Genomic DNA, 24906 nt, shown 5'->3' on the forward strand with positions numbered 1-24906 from the left:
GCTGATGCCTTCAGGGTCCCTCGGAGAGTCTTCGAAAGCGTTATCACGCATTGAAAAGCTGGGAAAGAAATACAATTATTATATACTCGAGTCTCTCCTTTTTTGTGTTCAAACATTCACCAACAAAAGTGTTGTGTTTCACCAAATAATCATCAAAATTTCGATATTTTGCCTGTCCGAAAAGCACTACATTCTAAATTTCCAGCAGGTTTTGTTAGGGACTTCAATGCACGTGAATCTCACATCTTGCAAACTTGCTGATTTGAAAATACTTTGTCATATCTAATTTTAAGTGCCGACTATAGACTGTATAATGAATAATAATAACACTGACATTAGTTTAAGCTTTGGGTATTACCACCATGTCACCATGTCAACCTGTCACTACTGAAACATTTTAATACTGGCTGTAATGACTTCTATTTAATCTAAATTCCATTGTAACATTGTATATATCTAAATTGTATTCTAGCTTTATTTATCTATTTTCATTTTTACTTATCTTATTTTATTTTATTTTATTTTACTTATTGAAACTTCTTCTTGATTGTACTTACGTCTGGGTTGCTGCAAAACCTGAATTCCCCCCGGGGATCAATAAAGTAATATCTTATCTTATCTTATCTTATTACATTTTTTACAAGGCATCCAAAATAATTTATTTAGTCTGGCTTTTATGTAGTGTTTAACAATTGTATTTCTTTACTTTTAACTTTTACATTGATTTTTAATGTTGTTTTATTATTTTATTAATTTTAACTAATTGTTTTTTGAATATCTAGTCAGTTTTATTTGTATTTTAAGCCTTAATTTTTTTTTCCAACTCTGATCCCTACCCTTTTTAAATTTATTTATTTTAACTATTTATATTCTTCATGTTAAATTGCTGCTTTAACTTATTTTAATTAGATTAGAGAACTTTATTGATCCCCTGTGGTGGAAATTCATATGCCACAAGGGTCTGCTCACAGAATCAACAAACAATAAGTGCAGTCACAAAAACACGACAAATAAACAAAAACACAGTCACACCATTTGAGGCATAATTAACAGCTATGGGTCAGATCCATAAATAAAAAATGTTCATTGAAAAATCTGACTGCTGCAGGAACGAAGGACCTTCTAAGACGTGTTGTGGAGCCACTGAGGCATCACCAGTTGCTCACTGAAGGAGCTTCTGAGTCCATTAAAAACATTGTGCAGGGGGTCGCCTTCAAAGATCAGAACAGTTTTCAATTTAGTCCTAGTTCAATTCTCCAAGGTAACCTCAAGAGAGTCAGGGATAATCCCAATTACAGAACCAACCTTTCTTATCAGCTTATTGATTCTTTTTCTGTCATCAAGACAAATGCTGCCCCCCAAGCAGAGCACAGAATAAAAGAGGACACTAGCCAAGATTCCCTGATAAAAACATATAGTAGGTTCCTGCACATTATTTTATCGTTGTTGGTGTGCATTAGTCTCTAAAGCTCTGAAAAGCACTTTGTGTTGCATTTGATTGTATGAAAGTAGCTATATAAATAAAGCTTGATTGGTTGATTGATCATGTGCATATATCTCTAACAGAGGTTATATAGGCCTGTCCGTCTTTCCTTTTTTAAAATCAGATAAACTAATCTGTGCACTGTAGGGTTAATAAAAAAAAAATGATGGTCTCACTTTTTATGGACGGACCTCTCGTGTCAGTTACACCTAAATGCAGCAGGTGGCAGAATTTGTCTGCATACAGGTTACTTTGAATCTCTGTCACTGCGGTCACTGCAGGCTGCATTGCATGACGTTTCAAGCTGTACAGGGATTTTTGTTTAAGCTCTCTCTGCTGTAGAGTACTCTTTGTGTTTGTTTTTATGTGCTTTTAATATTCTAGTGGAAACAGGGTCGTTAATGTCAAATTAATTCCCTGGTTGTTGCACATTTTCACGTTACAGACGTCTTTTATTTTGAAAATCATTGGTACATTCCTTTTCCAGTAGAATCTGCTGTTTGTAAATTTGTTTCAGGATTGGTAAAAATGTTCCATCGCTTGTAAAAGTGTTTCTGATTTTGTAAATTGGTTTTCCAAAATGCAAATTTGGTCTCCAACTTTGTAAAAGTGTTTCATCCATTGCACTTCTGAGCCACCGTAGTATGAAAACACAACAGTGCTTAACTTCTTTCATAATAACTTCACATCTGAAGCTTTCACTCAAACCTCTGTCATGTTGATTTATGTTTTTTGGGGTTGCACCACTTTGATATAAACATCACTTTTTTAATTTGAATGTAGAATCAAATCTTTGCTGTGTCAATCTCCTCTCTGGAATCAGTGCTATCGGTAATGATTTTATGGTGCTTTATCAGTCTGAAGCAACATGCTGCTATCAGTGTACATGCTGCACTGCCACGTTGGACCTTTTCTGTCCACTCAGCCGCTGAACTTCTTTATGATGCTCCAACAATAATGTGCAAGTCGACTTATTCGAGTCTGAAATCAAAAGATGGCACAAAAGAGTCTGCAGAAAAGCGATGTAAAAATAGACCTTGAGATTTATTAATTCATCTTCACATTAAAAGGCGAAACATTTCCTGTTTTGTAAGGCAGTACAGGTCACAAGGCACATTTTTCCATCATTTAAACCATGACAAAGTACTAAACAAAAAATAGAATATATTTTTTAGAAACAAATACAACATATTATAGAGAAACTTCCTCAGTATGTCTGCCTGTGACTTTTACAAAGTGGCAGCAGGCAGTGTTCACTAATGTACCAAGGTTTATTTGTCTTAATTTGAATATTAAACTAATGTAAGTAAGAACTTTCTAACCACAGATGTTTAAAATCGTTCACTGAATATCCTAAAGTTCCTCCTAAAACTTAAGTCACACAAGGAATTTCTTTTTAGCTGTGATAAAATGAAGATTTTCAAAGTTTCTGACATCATTTTATCATTCATGAGCTTAAATAAAATACTGTGCAACACTAAATATAAGACAAAGTAAGGCCTGCTGTAACATTTATAAAATACTGACATGATAATGCCACCATGTCTAACACAAGCCCTACTGCACACACTGAAGGAAGTGATGTTTCCCAATAATAAACTATATACACGACAAAGTATTTCTATGTGTTAATCTTACAGAACAACAACATATCCAAACAGTTTAAATGCTAACATTAAGTCTGGCTTTCGCTGAGCTCAGCTGCAGCTGCGTGTGAACGAAGAGATCCCTGAAGAGAAACAGCAATCTGTGAGGGACGTCGATTACATTCTACATATTCAGCTAGTTTTATTGTGTCAGTCAAGTTTACAGCTTCATTGCTGATTGTGTACACACATATAAACACCCTGCTTCAACACAATGAAGGAAACACCTGAAGGAATAAGGACACAGAGGTTGTTAGATGGCCTCCTGCTTTGTAATAGTCGGCAGAGGGATGGAGGTGGGCTGCTTGGGCACGGTGGCTATGACCCCCTGAGCCATCTTATAATGTTCTGAGCTGGAGGCAGTGGGCGGAGACGGGATCGGGGTTTCAGGAGTGGCTGAAAAAGTAGAACAGGGGGCGAGTTAGAGAGAGAGAAAGTGCGGCATAAGCAGGTGTATATGTACGGTTCTTAGGTATAACTTGGGGCAACATAATTTTCAGATGAGGAATAAGCACTTTTGTGAAATTTTTCAGAGCATTAAACATGTTAAGAAAGAATAACAGAAGTTCTCTTTGACAAAATAAGCCAGATTAGTTTCCAATGAGCACTTAGAGGATTATTCTGCCGAGCCTGTTTGTCCTTCCAGCTTCCTGACTAGGTTGCACATGGAGCAGGGAGAGGGAAATGTACCAGGCTGCTCATTAGAATATCGTTGATTTCAGGTCACTTAGATTAATGACAGAGAGTTCACACTCTTTCTGCTGTATGAGGCAATGATAGGACCTAATGTACATTTGGTGCTGACGTGTTTTTGTCCTTACAGATTTGACCGTTATGGATGGGCGTCGGCATGCTGCTGGCCAGTATGACATTGCTGCTGAGGTGCTCCTGAACCAGGTGAGGGTGCAGAGAGTGGGGTGCATGTGGAGCCTCATTTGCAGAACCTGGGAGACAAAACACAAACATCATCAGCCGATTGAAAAAGTCAAAGTGCTTGTATGATATAAAAGCTGAGGGTCTCATCCACAAGAATAAACCATCATAAGTCAAAGTAGTTAAAATAAAGCTCATTGTGGACGTGGTGGACCAAGTTTTAACAGTTTGTTAGCTTCACACACAGCTACTGTTAATCTGACAGTCAGTGTTGTGCAGGACGAAACATTTGTAGAGGAGAAGGCAGAGCTAGAAGAGGTTGAAATATAAATTTAAGGTGTCACTGAATGGTAGAAGTTGGCACAAACCTGCAACATTAGCTGAGATACGGCTATTTCTCCAAGCTATGATTTCAATGCAAAATCTTAGCTAAGGCTTAGTGAGGAAGGTAGTCGAACAAGTGCTTTAGCACCCATGACAAATTTCCCAAGTGTGTCTTACTGTGTCATATAGCATAAAATATCATTGCATTGTATCGTGTCATTTCTTATTGTATTGTATCATATCATGTCTTATTGTATTGTCGTATCGTATGGTATCATGTCATGTCGTATTGTATTGTATTGTATTGTATTGTTTCATATTGCATTGTATCGTATTGTGTGATAATGTATTGCATTGTATTGTATTGTATTATATTGCATTGTATTGTATTGTATCAAGTCGTAGTGTGTCGTATTGTATCTTATTGTATCGTATTGTATTGTATTGTATCATATTGCATTGTATTGTATTGTGTGATATTGTATTGTATTGTATTGAATTATATTGCATTGTATTGTATTGTATCGAGTCGTATTGTATCGTATTGTATCTTATTGTATCGTATTGTATTGTATTGTATTGTATCGTATTGCATCGTATCGCATTGTATTGTATTGTATTGTATTGTATTGCATTGTATTGTATCATATTGCATCGTATCGTATTGTATCGTATCTTATTGTATTGTATTGCATTGTATTGTATTGTATTGTATTGTATCGTATTGTATTGTATTGTATTGTATCGTATTGCATTGTATTGTATTGTATTGTATTGTATTGTATTGTATTGCATTGTATTGTATCATATTGCATCGTATCGTATTGTATCGTATCTTATTGTATTGTATTGCATTGTATTGTATTGCATTGTATTGTATTGTATTGTATCGTATCGCATTGTATCGTATCACATTGTATTGTATTGTATTGCATTGTATTGTATCATATTGCATCGTATCGTATTGTATCGTATCTTATTGTATTGTATTGCATTGTATTGTATTGCATTGTATCGTATCGCATTGTATCGTATCGCATTGTATTGTATCGTATTGTATCGTATCGTATTGCATTGTATCGTATTGTATCGTATTGCATTGTATTGTATTGCATTGTATCATATTGCATCGTATCGTATTGTATCGTATCTTATTGTATTGCATCGTATCGTATTGTATCGTATCGCATTGTATTGTATTGTATTGTATTGTATTGTATTGTATTGTATTGCATTGTATTGTATTGCATTGTATCGTATTGTATCGCATTGTATAGTATTTTATTGTATCATATTGCATCGTATCGTATTGTATCGCATTGTATCGTATTGTATCGTATCGTATTGTATCGTATCGCATTGTATTGTATTGTATTGTATCATATTGCATCGTATCGTATTGTATCGTATCGTATTGTATCGTATCGTATTGTATCGTATCGTATTGTATCGTATCGCATTGTATTGTATCATATTGTATCGTATCGTATTGTATCGTATCGCATTGTATCGTATTGTATCGTATCGCATTGTATCGTATTGTATCGTATCGTATTGTATCGTATCGCATTGTATTGTATTGTATTGTATCGTATCGCATTGTATCGTATCGTATTGTATCGTATCGTATTGTATCGTATCGCATTGTATCTTATTGTATCTTATTGTATTGTATTGTATTGTATCATATTGCATCGTATCGTATTGTATCGTATCGTATCGCATTGTATCGTATCGTATTGTATCGTATCGTATTGTATCGTATCGCATTGTATCTTATTGTATCGTATCGTATTGTATCGTATCGCATTGTATCGTATTGTATCGTATCGTATTGTATCGTATCGCATTGTATTGTATTGTATTGTATCGTATCGCATTGTATCGTATCGTATTGTATCGTATCGTATTGTATCGTATCGCATTGTATCTTATTGTATCTTATTGTATTGTATTGTATTGTATCATATTGCATCGTATCGTATTGTATCGTATCGTATCGCATTGTATCGTATTGCATCGTATCGCATTGTATTGTATTGTATTGTATTGTATTGCATTGTATTGTATCATATTGCATCGTATCGTATTGTATCGTATCGTATTGTATCGTATCGCATTGTATTGTATTGTATTGTATCATATTGCATCGTATCGTATTGTATCGTATCGTATTGTATCGTATCGCATTGTATCGTATTGTATCGTATCGCATTGTATTGTATTGCATTGTATCATATTGTATCAAGTCGTATTGTGTCGTATCGCATCTTATTGTATAGTGTCATGTCGCATCGTATCATATCATATTGTATCATATTGCATTGTATCGTACTGTATCGAGTCGTGTCATGTTGTATTGTATAGTATTGTGTCGTATCTTACCACACCGTATTGTGTCCTCTTGTTTCATAACATAAATCTCCTGATCTTAAATTCCTCCACAGATGGCGTGCGACTTTCTGAATGATTCAACCTCAGATTACTTACATAAATATATCCCGGCTTAACCACGCCCAATCTGAACCCAACATTAGGAAAGTTTGCGGCCGCTTAAACCTCAAAATTTAAATTCTGTATTGAAACTATAAAACTTTTAAGGTGCTTACCATTACAAACATAAGAGCCTCGGTTACAACGTAAGAAGACTGTAGTGGATTTGGGTTTCTGTTGGCTTTTTAAAGAGCATCAAAGTCCTCTATTGTGGACTTGCAGTAAACAAAACTCCAAATATCAAAGATCTGGTTCCAGAGATGTGAAAGAGCTCACCTCCCAGGAGCATTTCCTGTAGCAGGTTGTCGATCTTGGCCATGCCGAAGAGTTTGACGAACTGGATCTGTTCGATCATTTGCCAGGTGATGCTCTGTAGCGTCGGCAGCAGCAGGAGCAGCTCCCCGAAGCGTCCCCTGGAGTCGTACTGCCTGTCGTTGATGTAGTCCTCCAGGCTCACCTGAACCTGGTATCGCATCCGTTTGATCTTTCCAGGGTCGCTCAGACCTTTAGCATCTGAGAAGAAGAAGAAACTGTTTTGATTTGGTGCAACTTTTCATGTGTCTACTCTCTTTTGAACTTCCTGCTGATATCAAACAATCACAGAGATGAGTCAGTACCTGGGTCGAAGAAAACTATGGCTTTCAAGCAGGCGTATTCATTGTCGTCTATCTGAAGCTCCTGGAAGGGAAGCACCAGCTCGTCCAGGATCCGCACGGCCACCCGGCCCACCTCCAGCTCGGGGCAGTTTCTGGGAATGATGTGGTCATTTCCTGCAGGAGAATCAAATTTACAGCATGATTTAAAACCTTAGAAATTAACTCAGGATGAGACAGTTTGGTGAAACTCCTCTTTGTATGCCAGTTTTACCTAATAGGAGGATGTCTTTGTAAAGCATGGACCTCTTTGCAGCCCCGAGGAGGAGATGTTCTCCGGCGTGAGCTCGCAGCAACGCCACCTGAAAAACACACACTTTGAAGCTGAGTGATTTTGACTCTACAGACAAACTTTGCAGCCGTTCACAGATTTGTTCTGCAGAGAGAATAAGAAAACACTAGCTCTCTCCAGTGCAATCAGCAAATGAGTTACCAAGGCCCGGTGATGACACTGTTAATGATTCTGCAATGATTCTGGAGGAGGGGATGTAACCTTAAAACCAGCTCATCATATTCTAACTCAGGATTAAAATACATTAACCACAGTGGAGGAAGAGTTTGAGGTTTCAGCTGATGAAAACAGACAAACCCTTTTATCAGTTTTCACTCAGTCTCAGTCCTGTGCTCTCCTGCAGACTCACTCTATATATCTGAGCCTCCTGGTTGATGAGTGACCAGAGTGTCTATACAACTATGTACTCTGTGTCTGTGTATGAGCCTTACCTGGTCATCCAGGGGCAGGTCACAGAAGGCCGGGATGTACTTGGCCCACTCCACCAGGACCAGCAGCTGCTGCTTCATGGACTCACAAACGTCTGTGATGGCGGCGATCTTTTTGGTTCTGATGTCGCCGTTCAGTATGGGAGCAGGGGAGGTGATCTGGATGAGGAGGAAGAGGAGGGGTGTCATTTAATGCTGTGTTACAGGTGATTAATCACAGCTAGATGACGGTGAAGGTCTTACCTGTCTTGACAGCACGTCTGCCTGGATGAGTGCGTTGATGGATGGTAAACTGCTGTCTTCATAGCTGGATCTCCTGGTGCTGATTCTGTCTCTTTCATTCTGCACGGCTAAAAAGAAACACATGTTGCTTTATTCAGTTGCATGAGACAGATGTTCTGTTTTCATGCTGCTAAATCCATTAAAAAGAAAACAAAAACATTTAATTTACTCTGCGTGTCTTCGTTGCAAAACGAAAGCAGAGTCATTTAAAAGAAGAATAACTCCTCCAAGGCCATCATGTTTATCAGTATATGGCTATTATTGCAGGGAAATGTTTGCTCAGCATAAGCTGGTTAGAGACTCCAGCGCTCCACGGAGTGAACATTAACAAAGTGCTTCTCTCATGAGGATTGCGACACACTCGATTCAGAGCGGACGGCTCGCACTGCAGCACTGATTTGCTGATTAAACGAGTAAATTCTGTTGTTTTCACACAAAAAAACAAAAAAATGATTGAGTTTAAAGACCGAGACGTTTTCCTGTAGATAAAAGACTCCCACCTTCTTTCTTCATGCCAGCTCTGAAACATTTCTTCAGTCTGCAGTATCTGCATTGATTTCGCTTGTCTTTGTCCACAATACACTGTCTGTTGAACCTGGAAAATAAGTGGAACATGTTTGTTTGTGCTGTCGGAGAGAAACTTGAAAGAGTGAAGCAACTGTAGCTGCAACAACGGGTCCAGAGCTTGCAGCAATGGAGACATTTTTTGCAGAATATATAATGCAGTTTTTGAGGTTTCCAGATGTTAGACTGTTTGAATTTGATGCTTTTTTTAATGCAGTTCACTAAAAATGTTTGTCTCCTGCAGAAAGCGTGATACTTGAACATTTCCTAGAGCTTTGAGAACTATAACAGACCGTTATATGATTGCCTGTCATAGTTTAATCAAGGAAAAACTTAATTAAGAGTGTCTAGTTGCAGCTCTGGCTCATTCACACCTCAGTGTAGATATGGTTGAAAGCTGCATGTGTCATGTTTGCAACAGTATCAAAGAATATTTAAAAGACTGAGTGTTCAGGACTCTTTCGGTCCGTCCTCACCTGCAGGAGTACATGTGGTTTTTGCGGACGCTGCGTCTGAAGAAGCCCTTGCAGCCGTCGCAGCTGGACGCCCCGTAGTGTTTGCCAGTGGCTCGGTCTCCACAGATGGCACACAGGCTGCCCGCACCCAGGTGGCCAGGGGCGTTCATGTTGGTGCTCTCAGCTGGTGAGGAGTCTGAAGGAGAGAGAGGAAGCATAAAAGAAAACAGAGGAAGAGTGATTTAATAAAAAAGAGCTTTAAAAAGGGTGTTTGATTGATTCAAGAAGGTGTGAACGGCCGAGGTTTGATCACTGACAGCTGATCAAAAAGCGGCCTTCATGAGTCCCTGTGTGGAGGATCTGTGAGCTGCCTGAGTGGCTCAAACAGAGTCAACAGAGAGTCACTGATGTCGGCTTGATTACCTCGGAAAAGGCAATCACTGGAGACAGCTTTCTTTCTCGTCACCCACACAGTCACCAGACCGGGTCAATCAATCATAGAGTGTGTCATGACACAGGCTGCAGGCCGACTCAACAAACACTTTTAGATAATACACTGGAGGAAGGATCCAGTTGTAAGCTCTGTTTTACTTTTCATTTTGTCTCATTGGGAATTTAAGAATGAGGATCACAGCCGTGCGTCATGGGAGACTGCTTTTATAAATCAGGTGGTGTCACTGTGAGACTTTCTTTTCACTTTAAAGTGAGTGTGGGAAAAGACTGTTTGTAACAGGAGATACTCAAACCTCTGCTTCATTAGAGGATGAATATCAGTCTGACTCCACATCCCTCCACAAGCTCAAACAAGCTCCAGCCAAGTGACCCTGAGTTAGAACACGGCGGCGCCTCGTAAATCAGAACCTCTTAATGTTTCACCGGTGATAAAAAAAAAAAAAAGGAGACCACTGAAGGAGAGCGAGCAGACGGACAGATGACCCCTTTTATCACCCCGTGCTACGACTCCCTCCTGTCCCCTCTCTGCTGCATGAGCAGAGTTTTAAATCAGTAAAAGTCTCAAAGTTCACATGCACAGATCTGCATATATGACACTCACCTGTCCCCAGTGGGAGCACCTGCATGTTCTCAAACTCCAGCGTGGTGTAAGCTGGGTCCAGAGCCTCGCTGTAGTCTGCCATGTCCATGTCTGCCAGCGCTTTGGACCAACAGATTCTCAACTAGCTGTCAGAGAGGCAGAAAGACTTGTCCAAGAAGCTGATGCACCCCCCTCCTCCTCCTCCTCCTCTTCCTTCCATTCTCACACCTCCACCAACCCCCCCTCCCTCTTTTTTTTAACCTATAGCTCCGCCCACTGACAAGGTAGCTCCCCAGGGCCAAGCCGAGTGTGATGGCGCCCTGCTGGAGACGAGTGACTGACAGCAGGGCTCCCTCTCCTCCTTCCCCTCGTGCGGCTAACCAGAGCAGAGGTGGAGCGTCTCTCCGTCACTGAGGGGGTTTAGTCAAACATCAACCAGCATATCACAGGCCTGTTTTTTCTTTTTTAGAGGAGATAGTAGCACAACTTTGATACCTGCCATCCCTCCTCGCTCAGTAATGGATCAACAATTCCTCCATGAGAGCTGTATCAGGGTCAGGGCTTTGCCAAATCACAGCTGCACCACTTTAAACCAGTCCAGTTTACAGCCAACACTTTGATTAGCATGCTGGTATCACATGCAGCAAATCTCAGCTCACAGTCAGTCTGAAGGAGATGAGGGTCAGCGTGTTGGGTCTTACTTTACTGAAGCAGATCACATCATTTATACTGTCCTCTTTCTGTCTCTCCCTCTGTCCTGCTGTCCTGCTGTCCTTGCAGATGGCCGTCCACCATCAGTCTGGTTCTGCTAGAGGTTTCTTCCAAACACTCGCTCTTTTTTGATCTATGTATTGATGGTGCGTTTGGAAAAGATCTGGTGTTAACTCACACTGTGTAGCTTTTATAAAGAGAATAAATGACTTTCTATTCTCTTGTATTGGTGGATCAATGTTGGGTCTTCTCTCTGTGTTAGATCTGCTACTTTACACCTCCACTTCTTTTACAAACTGACCTCTTTTCAGGAGGAAGTATTTCCCTTATTACTAAACAACAGTTCCCTGAAATCCTCGAGTGTTTACCCAGAGTGAAAGAGGCACAAATTGTTCGTTTTGAGCAAGCAGCAACTTCCGCCCATGAGAATTGAAGCTTAGCTAAAATATGAAGCACATGTGGAAGTGTTAAAAACTGCAGTTCCTCGAGTGTCCACTTGAGGCTGGCTCAGTAAGTACCAGAAACCACATACACACCAGATTTGGCCCAGTGGGTTTCGATTCCAGCATGCAGCCCCTTTCCCACATGTCAGTCCCCCGCTCTCTCTCACAGTTTCCAGCTCTATCCACTCTCCTGTCCTTTCTAATAAAGGTTCAAAAGCCCCAAAAATATAACTTTAAAAAACAAAAACAGCATCTCCAGAAATCTTCTGTTGGCTTCTAACTCAATCAGTAATCTGTAACTCTGTGAAAGCCAAGCAGGCAACCTCCGGTCTGAAAATATGAGTCCAATGCAGAAGTGCTAAAAACTGCAGTTCCCTGAGTGTCCACTAGAGGCTGGCTCTGGAAGCAACAGAAACCACATACACACCAATTCTAAAAAGTCGATCTTTACAGCAGAAATAAACATGTTTACAGCCTGGTACAGAAAATGATTTTAGCCTGAATAGCTAATTTCTCTATCAATCTTAATGAATTGTTATTTTCAAAGAGATTAAAGGTATGAGTTTTGCCCATATAAAGACATGGCTGTCTTGATTGACAGGCCAGAACACTGTAGCTGTTGGCGAGGAGGCTCAAAGCCCGCCTCTTTACCTCACACTAGCTTGGTAGAAGTTAGGTTGAGTTCAGAATTTCCAATATGGCTCCTGCTTCAAAACAGCGCTTCAGAAACAGACAGGTGACGTCACAGTCTGTGGTTTTGAGACACTTTGCATCGTTTGCCGCTGCAGGAGACCTCAGAGTGTCTGCTAATGGTCCAAATACTGAACCTGAACTTCAGAGTTTTGTGTTGAGACTGACACGTCCCTGCATGGATATCATGCAACACTCTTCAGTGTGGTTAAACAGTTTTCAGGATGATTTAAATTACTACAGTTTATATTTATTGGAGTGAAGGCAGCTTTAATTCAAGACAATAATGAAAAGCAACACCTGAGTTTGAAGGGTAAAAATTGTTTGACTGAGCCTGTTAATTAATGCATCCACTCAAAGAGCTATTTACTTTTCAAAATAAGACGTGACTTTCAAAATAAAAGCACTTTAAACAAATATGATACCAGATTTTAGTTAAATGTTAGCTCCACCAGCCTCATTCTCTTTATCTGTCGACTGTTTAACTTCTTTTACTTTTGTAATTTGAATAAATAAATGTTACAGCGTTCTAATCCTGCACAGTGGAAATGTAATTTCTAGTTCAGAGGACCTGTCCCGCCACAGGAAACCCACTTTCCAGATCATATCCGTCCGTCATATTCAGACCTACTTCCATGTGTAATGCCTAAATCTGAGTTAATTCTCGCATATTAACCAAAGTTATAAGTCTTGCTAAAGCAAAGTGATGCCTTTATGTAAAAGACTCCATTGTTTGTGGAAATGAAAGGCGCACGTGAGGCTGATCCAAAAGCTCCACACTTGTTGTTGTAGGAGAAAAAGAGAGAGAGTGGGGGCTGCTCCTCAGAGGCAGTGTTGATAGTCTTCAGTGGGTTAAAGGAACTTTTTAGATGAATCAAGAATGAAAAATACAAAAGATTTATCCTCCAGTGGAAAGAAAACACTTTGCTTTTTCTGTTTATTGCAATAAAAAGTCTGAAAGGTTTCTGCTGTTGTCAAGAGGACTGAGGAAATAATGTGGAGGTGATAATTCCTCCTAAGGTTTTCTTCACAGGTTAAATTTCTCTCTGATTTTGTGGATGCTCTGACATTACTGTGCATCTTTAATATTTGAAATTGTTGTGACAAAAAAAATCAAAATATTCTCTGAAAAATTGGAAATTGAAAGAAATAAAATAAATGTAAGTTAAATAAGCACTTTGCATATTAAATGAGAGGCTTCTGTTTGAGTATCAATGCAGCTGTGACTCATGTTAAATCAGTCTGAATTGTATTCCTCTCCACACAGCCTGTTTCTATATCATGTATTCATTTAATGCTTCAAAAATCACAAATATTGCCTTCATTTATGAAGCTTATCTCGAGTAATAAACAGCCGAAGCATCATAAACCCTTTTTTTCTTTTTACCACCGAGATTATCATCTACAGAAATCTGAACGCTACAAGATAAAAACCTCTCATGGTTGATTATTTCTCATCTATGAGAAGTATATAAATGTTTAATGTTTGTGATTTAAGATCTAAAACCTGACTGAAATATGATCTTAAATAAACCTAAGATCATTGTTAAGTGTTAAAGTATCAATGAGTAATTTCTGCTCCTCTGAAGTGAAGCTGCTGAGTGAACAGTTAATGAATGATGAGCAGTATAATGTCATATAATACAGCTGGGATTATAAAGTGCATGAGTGTAAAATTGGTGTATTTATAACACCAATAAAGGATTTAAATGTTGTTGAATGTATCTGCTTGATGTTGTTTTGGATCAGTTACGTCATGTTAAGACTTGAATTAACCTGCTGATACTGATCCTTTAGTTAAAGGTGACATATCATGCAAAATTGACTTTCTAATGATTCTTTACCTGAAATATGTGTCCCCGGAATGTCTACAAACCCCCCGAGAATGAAAAAAATCCATTCTGCCCCTGTTCTGATTTCTCCACCTTTTTGTAAATGTGTGTGAAACGAGCCGTTTCAGACTTCCGTGTTTTTGTTACGTAACAACAATATCCGGTCTGTCACGGAGTCAGAGCTCGGAGCTTGTTCAGCCCATAGACTGTATAAAATAATACTGAATCCCTCCTCCGTTTTTCATTACCTGCACAAATGTGTGCTAACAAGGAGCTTAAGAGGGAGGCATGCTAGTTGTAGGCTGTCTTAATAAACACAAAGGTTGGTTTTACTCCCCACGTCTGCAGATTTGAAGATCTAGTGGATGATTTTTATTTATCATGGATAAGTGCTAGCGCTAGTTAGCATAGCTACATAGCTACATGTCCTAGCTGTAGCTGTGTACCAAGACACACGTCGACATACTGACAAATAAAACAACAAGAAACACTAAATCTGTGACCAATGGTTCAGAAAGGTCCTGCTGCCTTTCTGGCAGAGGTCGGTTTTACTCCCCACGTCTGCAGATTTGAAGATCTAGTGGATGATTTTTATTTATCATGGATAAGTGCTAGCGCTAGTTAGCATAGCCACATAGCTACATGTTTGTAGCTGTGTACCAAGACACACGTCTACATACTGATAAATAAAACAACAAGAAACAGTAAAACATTAGATCAACGTGCTGGAGAGCCGAGGCACATCCACTTCCTGAGGGGGCGTGGTCAGAGGGAATACAGAGTGTTCTGATGAGGAATGAAGAAGAGGGTTTTTCAGGCATGCCAAAATCTGATTTCAAAGTTTTTTTTTGAGCATAAACTTTAAAGACCTGTTTTGGGGACCTCTTAGACCAATATATATTGATGAAAAAAGCGTGATATGTCACCTTTAATCAAATGTTAGCTAACCCTAACCCTAACTTTACGAGTCATCTGGCAACAAAGAAAGGCAGAAAACTAATGAAATGTACTTATTTGCAGGGTTTCATTTCAAATGTAACTACTATTTGTGTCTACGTTTTTACAATAATGGGTAAAATAAGCGGACGCCTCCCTTTGGAGGTGTTCCGGGCACGTCCAACTGGGAGAAGGCCCCGGGGTAGACCCAGAACGCGGTGGAGGAATTATATCTCCCGCCTGGTCTGGGATCACCTTGGGATTCCCCAGGAGGAGCTGGAAAGTGTTGCTGGGGAGAGGGATGTCTGGGTCAATTTGCTCGGACTGCTACCCCCGCGACCCGACCCCTGATAAGCGGAAGAAAATGGATGGATGGATGGATGGATGGATGGATGGATGGATGGATGGATGGATGAATGGGTAAAATAAGCAAGTTTAGATTATCAAAAACTGGAAGACAAATCTCGCGACCCCACATTGGTGTCTCGCTACCCCAGGGGGTCCGGACCCACACTTTAGGAGCCCCCTGCACTAGAGGCTGGTGTCAAAAGCATCAGAGCCCATGTTAAAATGCCCATTTTACAGTACATGTTTCCAGCCTGGTATATGAAACAGTTTTAATGTCTATGACTGAATTCTTAATCCATGACGACTCTACAAAAGGATGAATCTTTTTATAACTCATCTGTTTTGATTATATTGTGTGTTGTTATGTGTCAGTCGCCTCCTTTGGGCTTTATAAAACCTCTTCAGAGACCAATGAGGGACATCATTGAGACTATTGTTTCGGTTAAACTACTGATCTTCTAGCTAAATCTGTTTTCACAAAGTTGGTGATTTTTTTATCAATTATAATGAGCTTTTATGTTTTGTTATAGCTTTTTAAATAAGATATCTACTGTTAAAATGCCAGAATTTGAGGAGTTATCATAACACTGAAAAATTAACAAATATTACACCAAGCTGGAATTTAATTGGAACTGTTTATTTCAAATGTTTTTACTGTTTTTTTTATCTTGAATTAGAGGCATAGGAGTCTAAGAATAAAGCCCTGTCTTTCTTATCTGGCTTTTAATTTGGAGTCTGTTCACAGCCTTGTTTAATTTTTTAAAAATTGTTCTCATTGACATGAGTTTGATTTCAGATTTTATTTTGTCTTATATAACTAATTTAATCATCTTCATTTAATTTCTCCCCAGTTTTATCTTATTTATGTGTCTATGTATTTATTACCTTTCATCTGTCTCTAAATATTCCATAACCTTCTTCTCTCTTGCTTTAGTCTTGGATCTCTTGCTCACAATCTGTCTGTTTGGTCTTTCCTGAGTCTCTGTGAGGGCTGCATGTTTTCCTGTTTAGAAGGTGCTGTCTGTACAAAGTTGAATTTAAAGAAGGCTCCAGCTCATAATGATACTATAATAATATTAGAAATAAGTTCTTAAGAATTAAATCCCAAAATGCCCCAAAAAATAAGTATTTTTTGGTGTTTTTCACGCAGGATTTTTCGGACATTATCCTGACTCTGATTACTTCGAAAATAAAATCCTCTTCTTGCGCAAAGTGTCCACCTCCTCCATGTCACACAGCAAACAGTAGTCTTGTATTTGAAGAGAAAGTGCCAGTACATAGCAGTAGGTCAACGATCTGGAGTTCATCCAGACCTCAGAGGCAGTAAACCTCCACGTACGTGCACTCGTTAACCATACACTCAAATTATACTGGGCGCTCATAAAATTATTTTTCTTCCAGCAGGTAAACACTATAACATTCCCCAAGGCTCCTGTGCACCACTCTCAGTGATTAAACACTGACCTGTCACACTGATCCAATCAGAAGTGAAATGAAAGAGATCAAATCTACAGACAGGAGATTCAAAGTCATTGATCTTTGAGTCTCTGAGTGAAAAAGTGCTGTGAGGATCTCAAACAAGACGATTCACTCAACAGAAACTACGGCCGTGATCAAAAGATGATCAGCAGATTACTACAGACTCCTGCGATGCTCGTGTTGTTTCACCTGTGTGTACAGAGGTCATCCATTACAACATTTCTTCATGTTCGATCGGCTCCCCTGCACTGCCCATATTTGCTCAAGAAGTGTGCTGATTATTTCAAAGCAGAGGGGGGGAGGAGGAGGAGGAGGAGGGGAGGAGGGGGTGATGATGGAAGAATCAGTGTGGAGCTATGAATGAGTCACTCACAGCAAATCTTATCTGCCCTGCCATTAAAGGGCTTTTATTACTGCGTCCATCTTAAGTTCTGTGAACTCCTCAAGGAACAGTCGTATACAGGACTATAAAGTATAATCTGCTGGGTTATAGCTTTCTTAATCATGAACTGACAAACTGTCCCGATGAGGTAGATAGCACACCTTAGCTCGGACTCCTCACAACTTATCTGCTCTTTCAGGTGGTGGGGGGTTTGTCTTAGCATACTGTACATACATTCCCACAGTGGGTTGACACGTACATGAGGCAATAAAACACAAAACTACATGAATGGAAGAAAGCAGCACATAATGGGTCAGGTTACAAATTCTGGTGTATTTGGTGCAGCCTGTCATCAAAGTGCACGTCGCAGGATTTTAATCATAAAGCACCTCCATAGAGTAATACTCCTTTCAGCTGTTAGATTTACACCATGAAGGTAAAGCTTAAGTTTATTTCAATGCCTATGTGACAGTCAGCGGTAACTATTCCCCAGTTATTCGAGTAATCCTCCACTTCCTGCAGGCGGCCTCGCTCTCTGTGCAAACGCTGCCTTACATTTGATCTCCGAAGTAGGAAATCCTCATCACCAAATTCCAGCGGACCGTGTCTGGTCTTTGTCCGATCTGTCACAGCACCGGATCTGATAGGTTTCTATTCTAGTCAATGTGTTAACTTCCACTGGATCCACTCCGTTGAGTTCCGGCTGCATCTCTGATCCGGCAGGTCGGAGCCCTCCGGATCAGATACACAAGACTTCTATTCTTGCCGGATGCCGGAGCACGACACATCAATCTCAACAGAGCAGATGGAGCGGGACAGGAAGTCAGGTTTCACCAAAACAAAATGAAAACAGGTTAATTTTCAGAATAAAACACTCTGTGTTATCACCAGATCATATTTCACTTAACTACAACAACAAACCAAAGTCATGATGAGCGGAGCCAGGACCTGGAGTCAACAGGTCAGAGGTTTTCAGAGGACCAGAAAGACAACACGGATGAGGAGAGGAGGAGGAGAATCCTTGATTCAGTGATTACTGCAGGAAAACCTCGGTCACATGACTCCAGCTGTCCGGCGGTCCTGCTCCGTGCTGCATTCTGAAAACGCAACTGGTGGGTGTTGAAGGGATCAGAGACGGACCGTACACGGATCAGTTGGACACGTCCCCCACAACACCCCCTAAAGGCGGAATGCCTACTCGGAAATTCTGAGCAACTTCAATAACCCTGAGCTCAAAATCCAAGATGGCTTCTTCCTGCATCAACAGTAAAAAAAATGTTTCTTTAGTCATTTTTGTTTGCAACTCTGTCATATTGATCTGATAACACAGAACAAGACTGACAGTATTCTGCAAGCTGATCCGGAGGGCTCTGAACGGAGTGGATCCAGTGGAAGTTAACACATTGACTAGAATAGAAACCTATCAGATCCAGTGCCGTGAAGCATCGGAGACGGCCCGGACACGGACCCTATGGAATCTGGCTTTTCCCCTCAACCCTTTGATGCTTGTTTACTTCACTCTCTTTTCCTGACATTCTCTCCAAACAGCAGCCTCTGATGTTGAAATATGAAGACAATGCAGAAGTGCTAAAAACTGCAGTTCCTCAAGTGTCCACACGAGGCTGGCCCAAAAAACCCACAAAACCCTACTAACACCCATGTTGAAATGTCCGTCTTTAGAGCAAAATCAAACATGTTTACAAGCAATGCATTTCCAAACTCTGCTTCAGAAACTAATGGGTGATATCACTGGGACTAAATCCACAGTGATGCAGTGGGTAGCGCTGTTGCCTCACAGCTAGAAGGTTCCCGGTTCGAATCCCCGTCCGGGCGGGTGCCTTTCTGTGTGGAGTTTGCATGTTCTCCCCGCGCATGCGTGGGTTCTCTCCGGGTTCTCCGCCTTCCTCCCACAATCCAAAAACAGGTTGTTTGATCACTCTAAATTGCCCGTAGGTGTGAGTGTGTGCTTGAATGGTTGTCTGTCTCTCTGCGTTAGCCCTGTGATAGGTTGGCGACCTGTCCAGGGTGTACCCTGCCTTCCACCCGAAGCCAGCTGGGATAGGCTCCAGCCCCCCGTGACCCCTAACGGGATAAGCGGTCAAGATAATGGATGGATGGATGGATGAATCCACGTTTTAGCTTAGCAAGCTCACATTAGCCTCTGATCTCTTTTCTCCATTTAACCTGGACATGCTTATTTTCTGGAGAGAAAATCTCAACTCGTGTTGTTGGAACACAAAATGTTTCACTTATCTGAAATCTGTCATGCAAAATGTTAAAAAACACAACTTTTTTTTTCTGTGGCGTACGGATGATAAACTTGACCAATGCCTACCCCCCTACCAGTGGTTTCAAACATTATATTTAACTATAAAGAAATAACAGAAACTGTCTTGTTTTCTTTTGTAGGTCATAAAGAAGAATGTGCATTAGTTCAGTCTGATACTAGAGCAGATAAAAACAAGATGAAAATTCCTTACAGGAGCTTTAAAAATGCACAAAATAAGACAATGTTAATTCAAATAAAATAAAGAAGCTGCCTAAAATCAAGGACATTTTGAGTTGTTAATATTGTTTGAATTGATTACAGAGCTATTTTTTATTATTTTCCCATTAACTTATCTCATGCTATGCATAACCCTGGGTGAGGCACTGCATGTTGGGATGAGCAATAGAAAGGGTGGAGTATGATAAAAAGTTTCTGGATTTTTTGTGTGTGTAATTGTCAGTACAAAACTTTAAATCTGTCTATCTGTATGCTTGATTAATCTGTCTTGTTCCTTTTGTTGTTCCTTTTGTTTTGTTCTGTTTAGGTGGTCTACTTTGAAACTGTTGTGTACAAGGGGATTACCTTGCTGTATGTCACATTGGTGGAACACACTTGAAAAATAAAGTTACATTAAAAAAAAATGATAAAATTGATTACAGAGCTGAGTATGAGGCAGCTTATATGTTTATGTTTGGATTTAAATGTGTTAGGCCAAAATTTCAGACCGTTAAAAATATGTTTTTTTAATAGTTTTTACAAGGAAAGACATCTTTAATGCAGAAGGCACAGTGGGCCATTTTAAATTGAATCTTATTTGTGATGTCAAAGAGGTCAAGCAAGTTTCTTTCTTTGTTGTGTTTTTTGTTTTTGAGCTCTAATGAGTTAATTTTTTTAAGGACAGGGCTCTTCGTTCTTCTTCTTCTGTGCTTGTGTGGATTGTTTTTTGACTGTTTGGTTATTGGTTGTGTGTTTAATGACACATCTTTGTATGATCGTAATCACAAATAAACTGTAGCTGAGTTTATGTGAAGCAGGATTCATACACAGCTCTATGATCATGGCTGCAGAATACATTTAGCTGTTAAACACCTGCTGAGGCTGCCATGTTGAAGTGTGATGGGCCAGAGAGTGCTGTCTTATAATCAGTCACCCAAACTCCTGCCCCGGGGCTAAAAGTCAAAGGCTCGCTGAGACCTGATGTAACACTTGTGTGATTCTCCCCTTTGAAACTTCAAACTCCAGTTTGTGAACAAAGTCCTGTCTATCTTCTGAATAGGAATCTCCGACCACTGACCAAACTCCATTTGCAACCACTGCCTATTTGTACCTTCTCCTCAATGACTACAATTCATTTCCCCAAGTCCGATCTGAAAGGCAGAGGGCAGGGAAGCAGCACAGTAAAATCAAAATGCAGAAACCGACAGCTGAGAGGGGAAAAAGAGACGACTATGGTGGCCCTGGAGGAGTTCATAATATCACTGGAATCTAAACTGTCTGTGGACTTATTTTTCTGAGGGAGCGTGACTTCAGGAGAAATGTGAGTGTCTGAGGAGCTGGTCCTGGAGCGTGTTGATGTTGATAAGAGTAAAACAGAAGGAGACAATGTGCTGGCTGCAGCAGAAAAAAGGCTGCTGCTCCGCTCTCCTGCAGTAGATGGAGGAGATAGGTGAGTAGAGTGTCATGGCAAAGACCTTGTCAACAGATAACTATCTGCAAATAACATCGCTTGTGCAAGCACCTGTGGCTGACCGCGGGTTTTCATGATTTCTGTGCCACTGGAGGATTGTGACTTACTTTGATTGCCTTTAAATACAAAGATTAATGTTTCTGTTTTTGATCAAATACTTAATTTTGTAGATATTACCAACTCCATAACCGTGTTATGTTAGAGAGCTCAGTCTGTAAAATATATGGTTCCTTCTTTTCTGCTTTTATTCTGTGTAAACGACTTTTATAAACCCGGTGATAGAAGTTATTTTCAAATTTTTCCTGCAGAGAACATCCTCAAGTGAAGCTAGTATGGGGGGCCCAAAAAACTGTGCTAACCAAAGCTAGTTCATGACCTTTAGTGGAGCTATGTTTTGTGATTTTTGTGCAAAAATTACAAACATGTTCATGGATATACTCTGGCTGCAAAACAGATTCTTATAGGTATCTTTTCATGGTGTTTAAAGAGAGAAAAATATATGTAAAATGTGTATTTTTGGTTCTTTTTCAGCCATGTGGCTTGATTTTTTTGCAAAGTTTACCTGTGTATTTAAAGTTAGGAGTTGTGACATTGCAATGACTCTTTGGTCCAAGAGTAATAATGAATCACACGTGTTGTTTTATTTAAAAAGTACTTTTTTGCTTGACAAAAAAACCCTGAAAATGTTTGAAATAAGTAGTTATTTCCTCGGGTAATGCTCAATCTATGCAACTCTTTACAATCTTTTTCAAAGTCCACAAATTAGTATAAGTCATGCACAATCTCTTCAAATATCACTTTATCATCATACTTCAATTTAAGGCAAAAACATCCCAAAAACTTTCTTTCATTTCAAGTTGAAGGCCACGCTCTCAACTTTAAATCTGCAAAACCAGCTTCATCCTGTTACACACGCAGCCAGACCAGAGAACCAAAGTAGCCTCTGTGCACCAAATAAGTAAACAATTGCATCAATAAACACGAAGACCCATGCAAGACGTAAATCAATCACAGTCTGTGATAAGAGTCGGTAATCATTAACTCTGTTTTGCTGAGAATTCATTTTGACTGCCGGCCTGATCCCCTCTGTCAGCAGCTCTGCTCTGAGCACCTTTATCTCTCTGCAGGTCCCTCAGTCATCACACAATCAATACAGGTTTAACCTCGACTGCTTCAACAACAAGGAATACAGATTCAGGGACTCAACTTTATCCCATTGGAACGTATATGGACGCCCATTACTGCCTGGTTTATTTAAATACACCCATCAGTCATTCTAAGGAGATTAAGTATGCAAACATAAGGAGCTCATTTTTTAAAGACCAACTTCATTTGACAGAACAATGACAGAAAATCTCAATAAAATGATTTAGTATCTCTGAATAATGACTTAGTATGCAATATAACATTTGAATAAATGGCTTTGTGTGGTTAAATACTGAATTTGCTTCTTAAACAGGGGCATGTCCAGACTTTTTGACCGGGGTGGCCCAGCTCAGGCACTGACTTTTGCAGGGGGTGGCATGAACTGTGTGTGCACACCATAGACTGTATAACAAATTGATCCAATTGGTTTTGAAGCCAATCATTGGTGGGAGCCATATTGAAAATGCTGACTCATCCTAACTTCTGTCGAGCTGGTGTGAGGTAAAGAGGCGGGCCTTTAGCCTTTTCACTAACAGCTACAGTGTGCCCGCCTGTCAATCAAGTCAGCCATGCCCTTATTTGGGTAAAACTCGCAAGTTTAATATCTTCAAAAATAATGAGTTATAAAAATATTCACCCATGTTCAGTGTGTGCCGATAGAGAAAGTAACTATTCAGACCTGAAGTGTTCTTTGAACCAGGCTGTAAACATGTTTATTTCAGCTGCAAAGATCGTCTCCTTTGAATGGGTGTGTATGTGGTTTCCGGTGTTTCTGCAGCCAGCCTCTAGTGGACGCTCGATGAACTGCATTTCTTAGCACTTCCGCAAAGCCTTCATATTTTAAGTCGCTTGGTGCACAGACAAATGAATATAATTTATTTACCTTTTGTTTCTCCACTTATCATAGATAGTTTAATGTCTTACACATTAAAGAGTATCACAACAAAGTGATAACATAACGATCCTCTCAGCTTTATTCTTTAACAACTCAGAATGGAAAAGTTCGTCCAAAGTCACAAAAGTACCTGAAACACAAGCAAACTTGTGCACATAGGCAATGCGTCACAAAAACATTTGTTGGTAACATTTATATCCCAAATTTTTGATGAACTTAAACAACTCTTGTGTCATAAAGTAGATGTTTGAAGCTTTCTGCTACATTTTAAAGTACCAACAGTAAATTTAACTGCAAAAAAATCACAAGCAGAATGCAACACAGCCCAAAAATTTAAATCTAACACAAGTCCAAAGACACATATCCAACAGAGTTAAAGGCACTATGAGGAGTTTTTCACCAGCTGAGAAACAGACTGAAACCAACACTGATGCCTCTTTATGACCTTCAAAAGCAAACAAAACCATAAAAAACAACACTGATACCTTCTCTGTTGTCATTTTTAATACCTTAAACCACTCAGTGGGGGTAGGTGTCAGAACACATGATTGACATTTGGCTTTAGAAACATCCTTTTTCGGCTGTTTTCATGGCAAATAATCACATTGAGTGATACATCTGGCTGTTAAAAGACAATAGGGTGAGGTTTTTGTTGAAAACACTACTTTTGCATGTACAGAACAAGAGATAAGAGGTATCACTTTGTCCACAATGGGGCGCCAAAATTGATACAAATCAAAAGTTCCTCACAGCAGCTTTAAGGATTTTGTTGTAGAAGCAAGGGTCAATCTCAAGCTGCGAGAATTGAGGCCAATGTGGAAGTGTTCAAAACTGCAGTTCCTCGAGTGACCACTTGAGACTGGCTCCAGAAGTACCGGAAACCACATACGCACCAATTCAGAGGAGACGATCTTAAAGAAATAAACATGTTTACAGCCTGGTATGAAAAACAGTCTAAGTCTGGATGGCTCATTTCTCGATCGGCACACACTGTGCGGCTGGGAATTTTTTCATAATGTGGCAATTTCAAACATATTAAGATGACAAGTTATCCATAATTAAGAATACTGAGTGTCAACAAAATAAAGATATTTTCTCAAAGTAATAACATATCTCAGAGTAATGATTATAGACTGTAAATAAAAATGGACAGCGTTGCTCCGCCTCTTCCCGTTGTACAGTTCTGAAACCAAAAAATCCCTCTCCTGGGCGCCGCCATTGTGCAGCCAGAGCCTGTGAAGCCTTTGTAATAAGCTCCGCCCTACAGCGTTACGTCACAAGACGCTGTGTGCCCTTTGAAGTTTCGTTCTACGGCGGCTGTGAATCAAAGGAAACAGGAAGTAAAACCCCGTTTTTTAAACTCTAATAACTAAAGAAAAAGAAAGTTTTCAGAAAAAAGAGGCCTTGGACACAAAACAGTCAAATACTAACTACATATAACCACAGCATACGGATGTGAGAAACATTCGTACGACGTGTATTTATTTTTTAAAGTTTGACTGCTCCCCCATTCAAATGAATGGGGGAGACGGATTTTTTGACCTATACTGCAGCCAGCCACC

At 39.8% G+C, this 24906-nt stretch overlaps 1 protein-coding gene across 3 annotated transcripts in view; it reads right to left on the reverse strand.

Annotated features, from left to right (window-relative positions):
* Positions 1–2508: 2508 nt before the first annotated feature.
* The window catches only part of hnf4a (hepatocyte nuclear factor 4, alpha), a 37288-nt gene continuing 14890 nt past the window's right edge, over positions 2509–24906 (reverse strand). The window contains exons 1-10 of one of the 3 annotated variants that reach the window (XM_034694997.1): positions 10548–10662; positions 9515–9689; positions 8975–9069; positions 8436–8542; positions 8196–8351; positions 7687–7774; positions 7437–7589; positions 7096–7332; positions 3951–4073; positions 2509–3525 (exon numbers count right to left, since the gene is read on the reverse strand). In XM_034694997.1, coding sequence (XP_034550888.1) covers positions 3383–3525; positions 3951–4073; positions 7096–7332; positions 7437–7589; positions 7687–7774; positions 8196–8351; positions 8436–8542; positions 8975–9069; positions 9515–9689; positions 10548–10635 — 1365 coding nt within the window. In that variant the 5' untranslated portion in view covers positions 10636–10662 and the 3' untranslated portion in view covers positions 2509–3382. Of the gene's footprint in view, positions 3526–3950; positions 4074–7095; positions 7333–7436; positions 7590–7686; positions 7775–8195; positions 8352–8435; positions 8543–8974; positions 9070–9514; positions 9690–9810; positions 9915–10547; positions 10663–24906 lie in introns of those variants that run through there. The other 2 variants (XM_034694996.1, XM_034694995.1) reach the window with 2 other exon arrangements.

Source organism: Notolabrus celidotus, chromosome 11 (genome assembly GCF_009762535.1).
Source record: "Notolabrus celidotus isolate fNotCel1 chromosome 11, fNotCel1.pri, whole genome shotgun sequence".
Classification (NCBI taxonomy): Eukaryota; Metazoa; Chordata; class Actinopteri; order Labriformes; family Labridae; genus Notolabrus; species Notolabrus celidotus.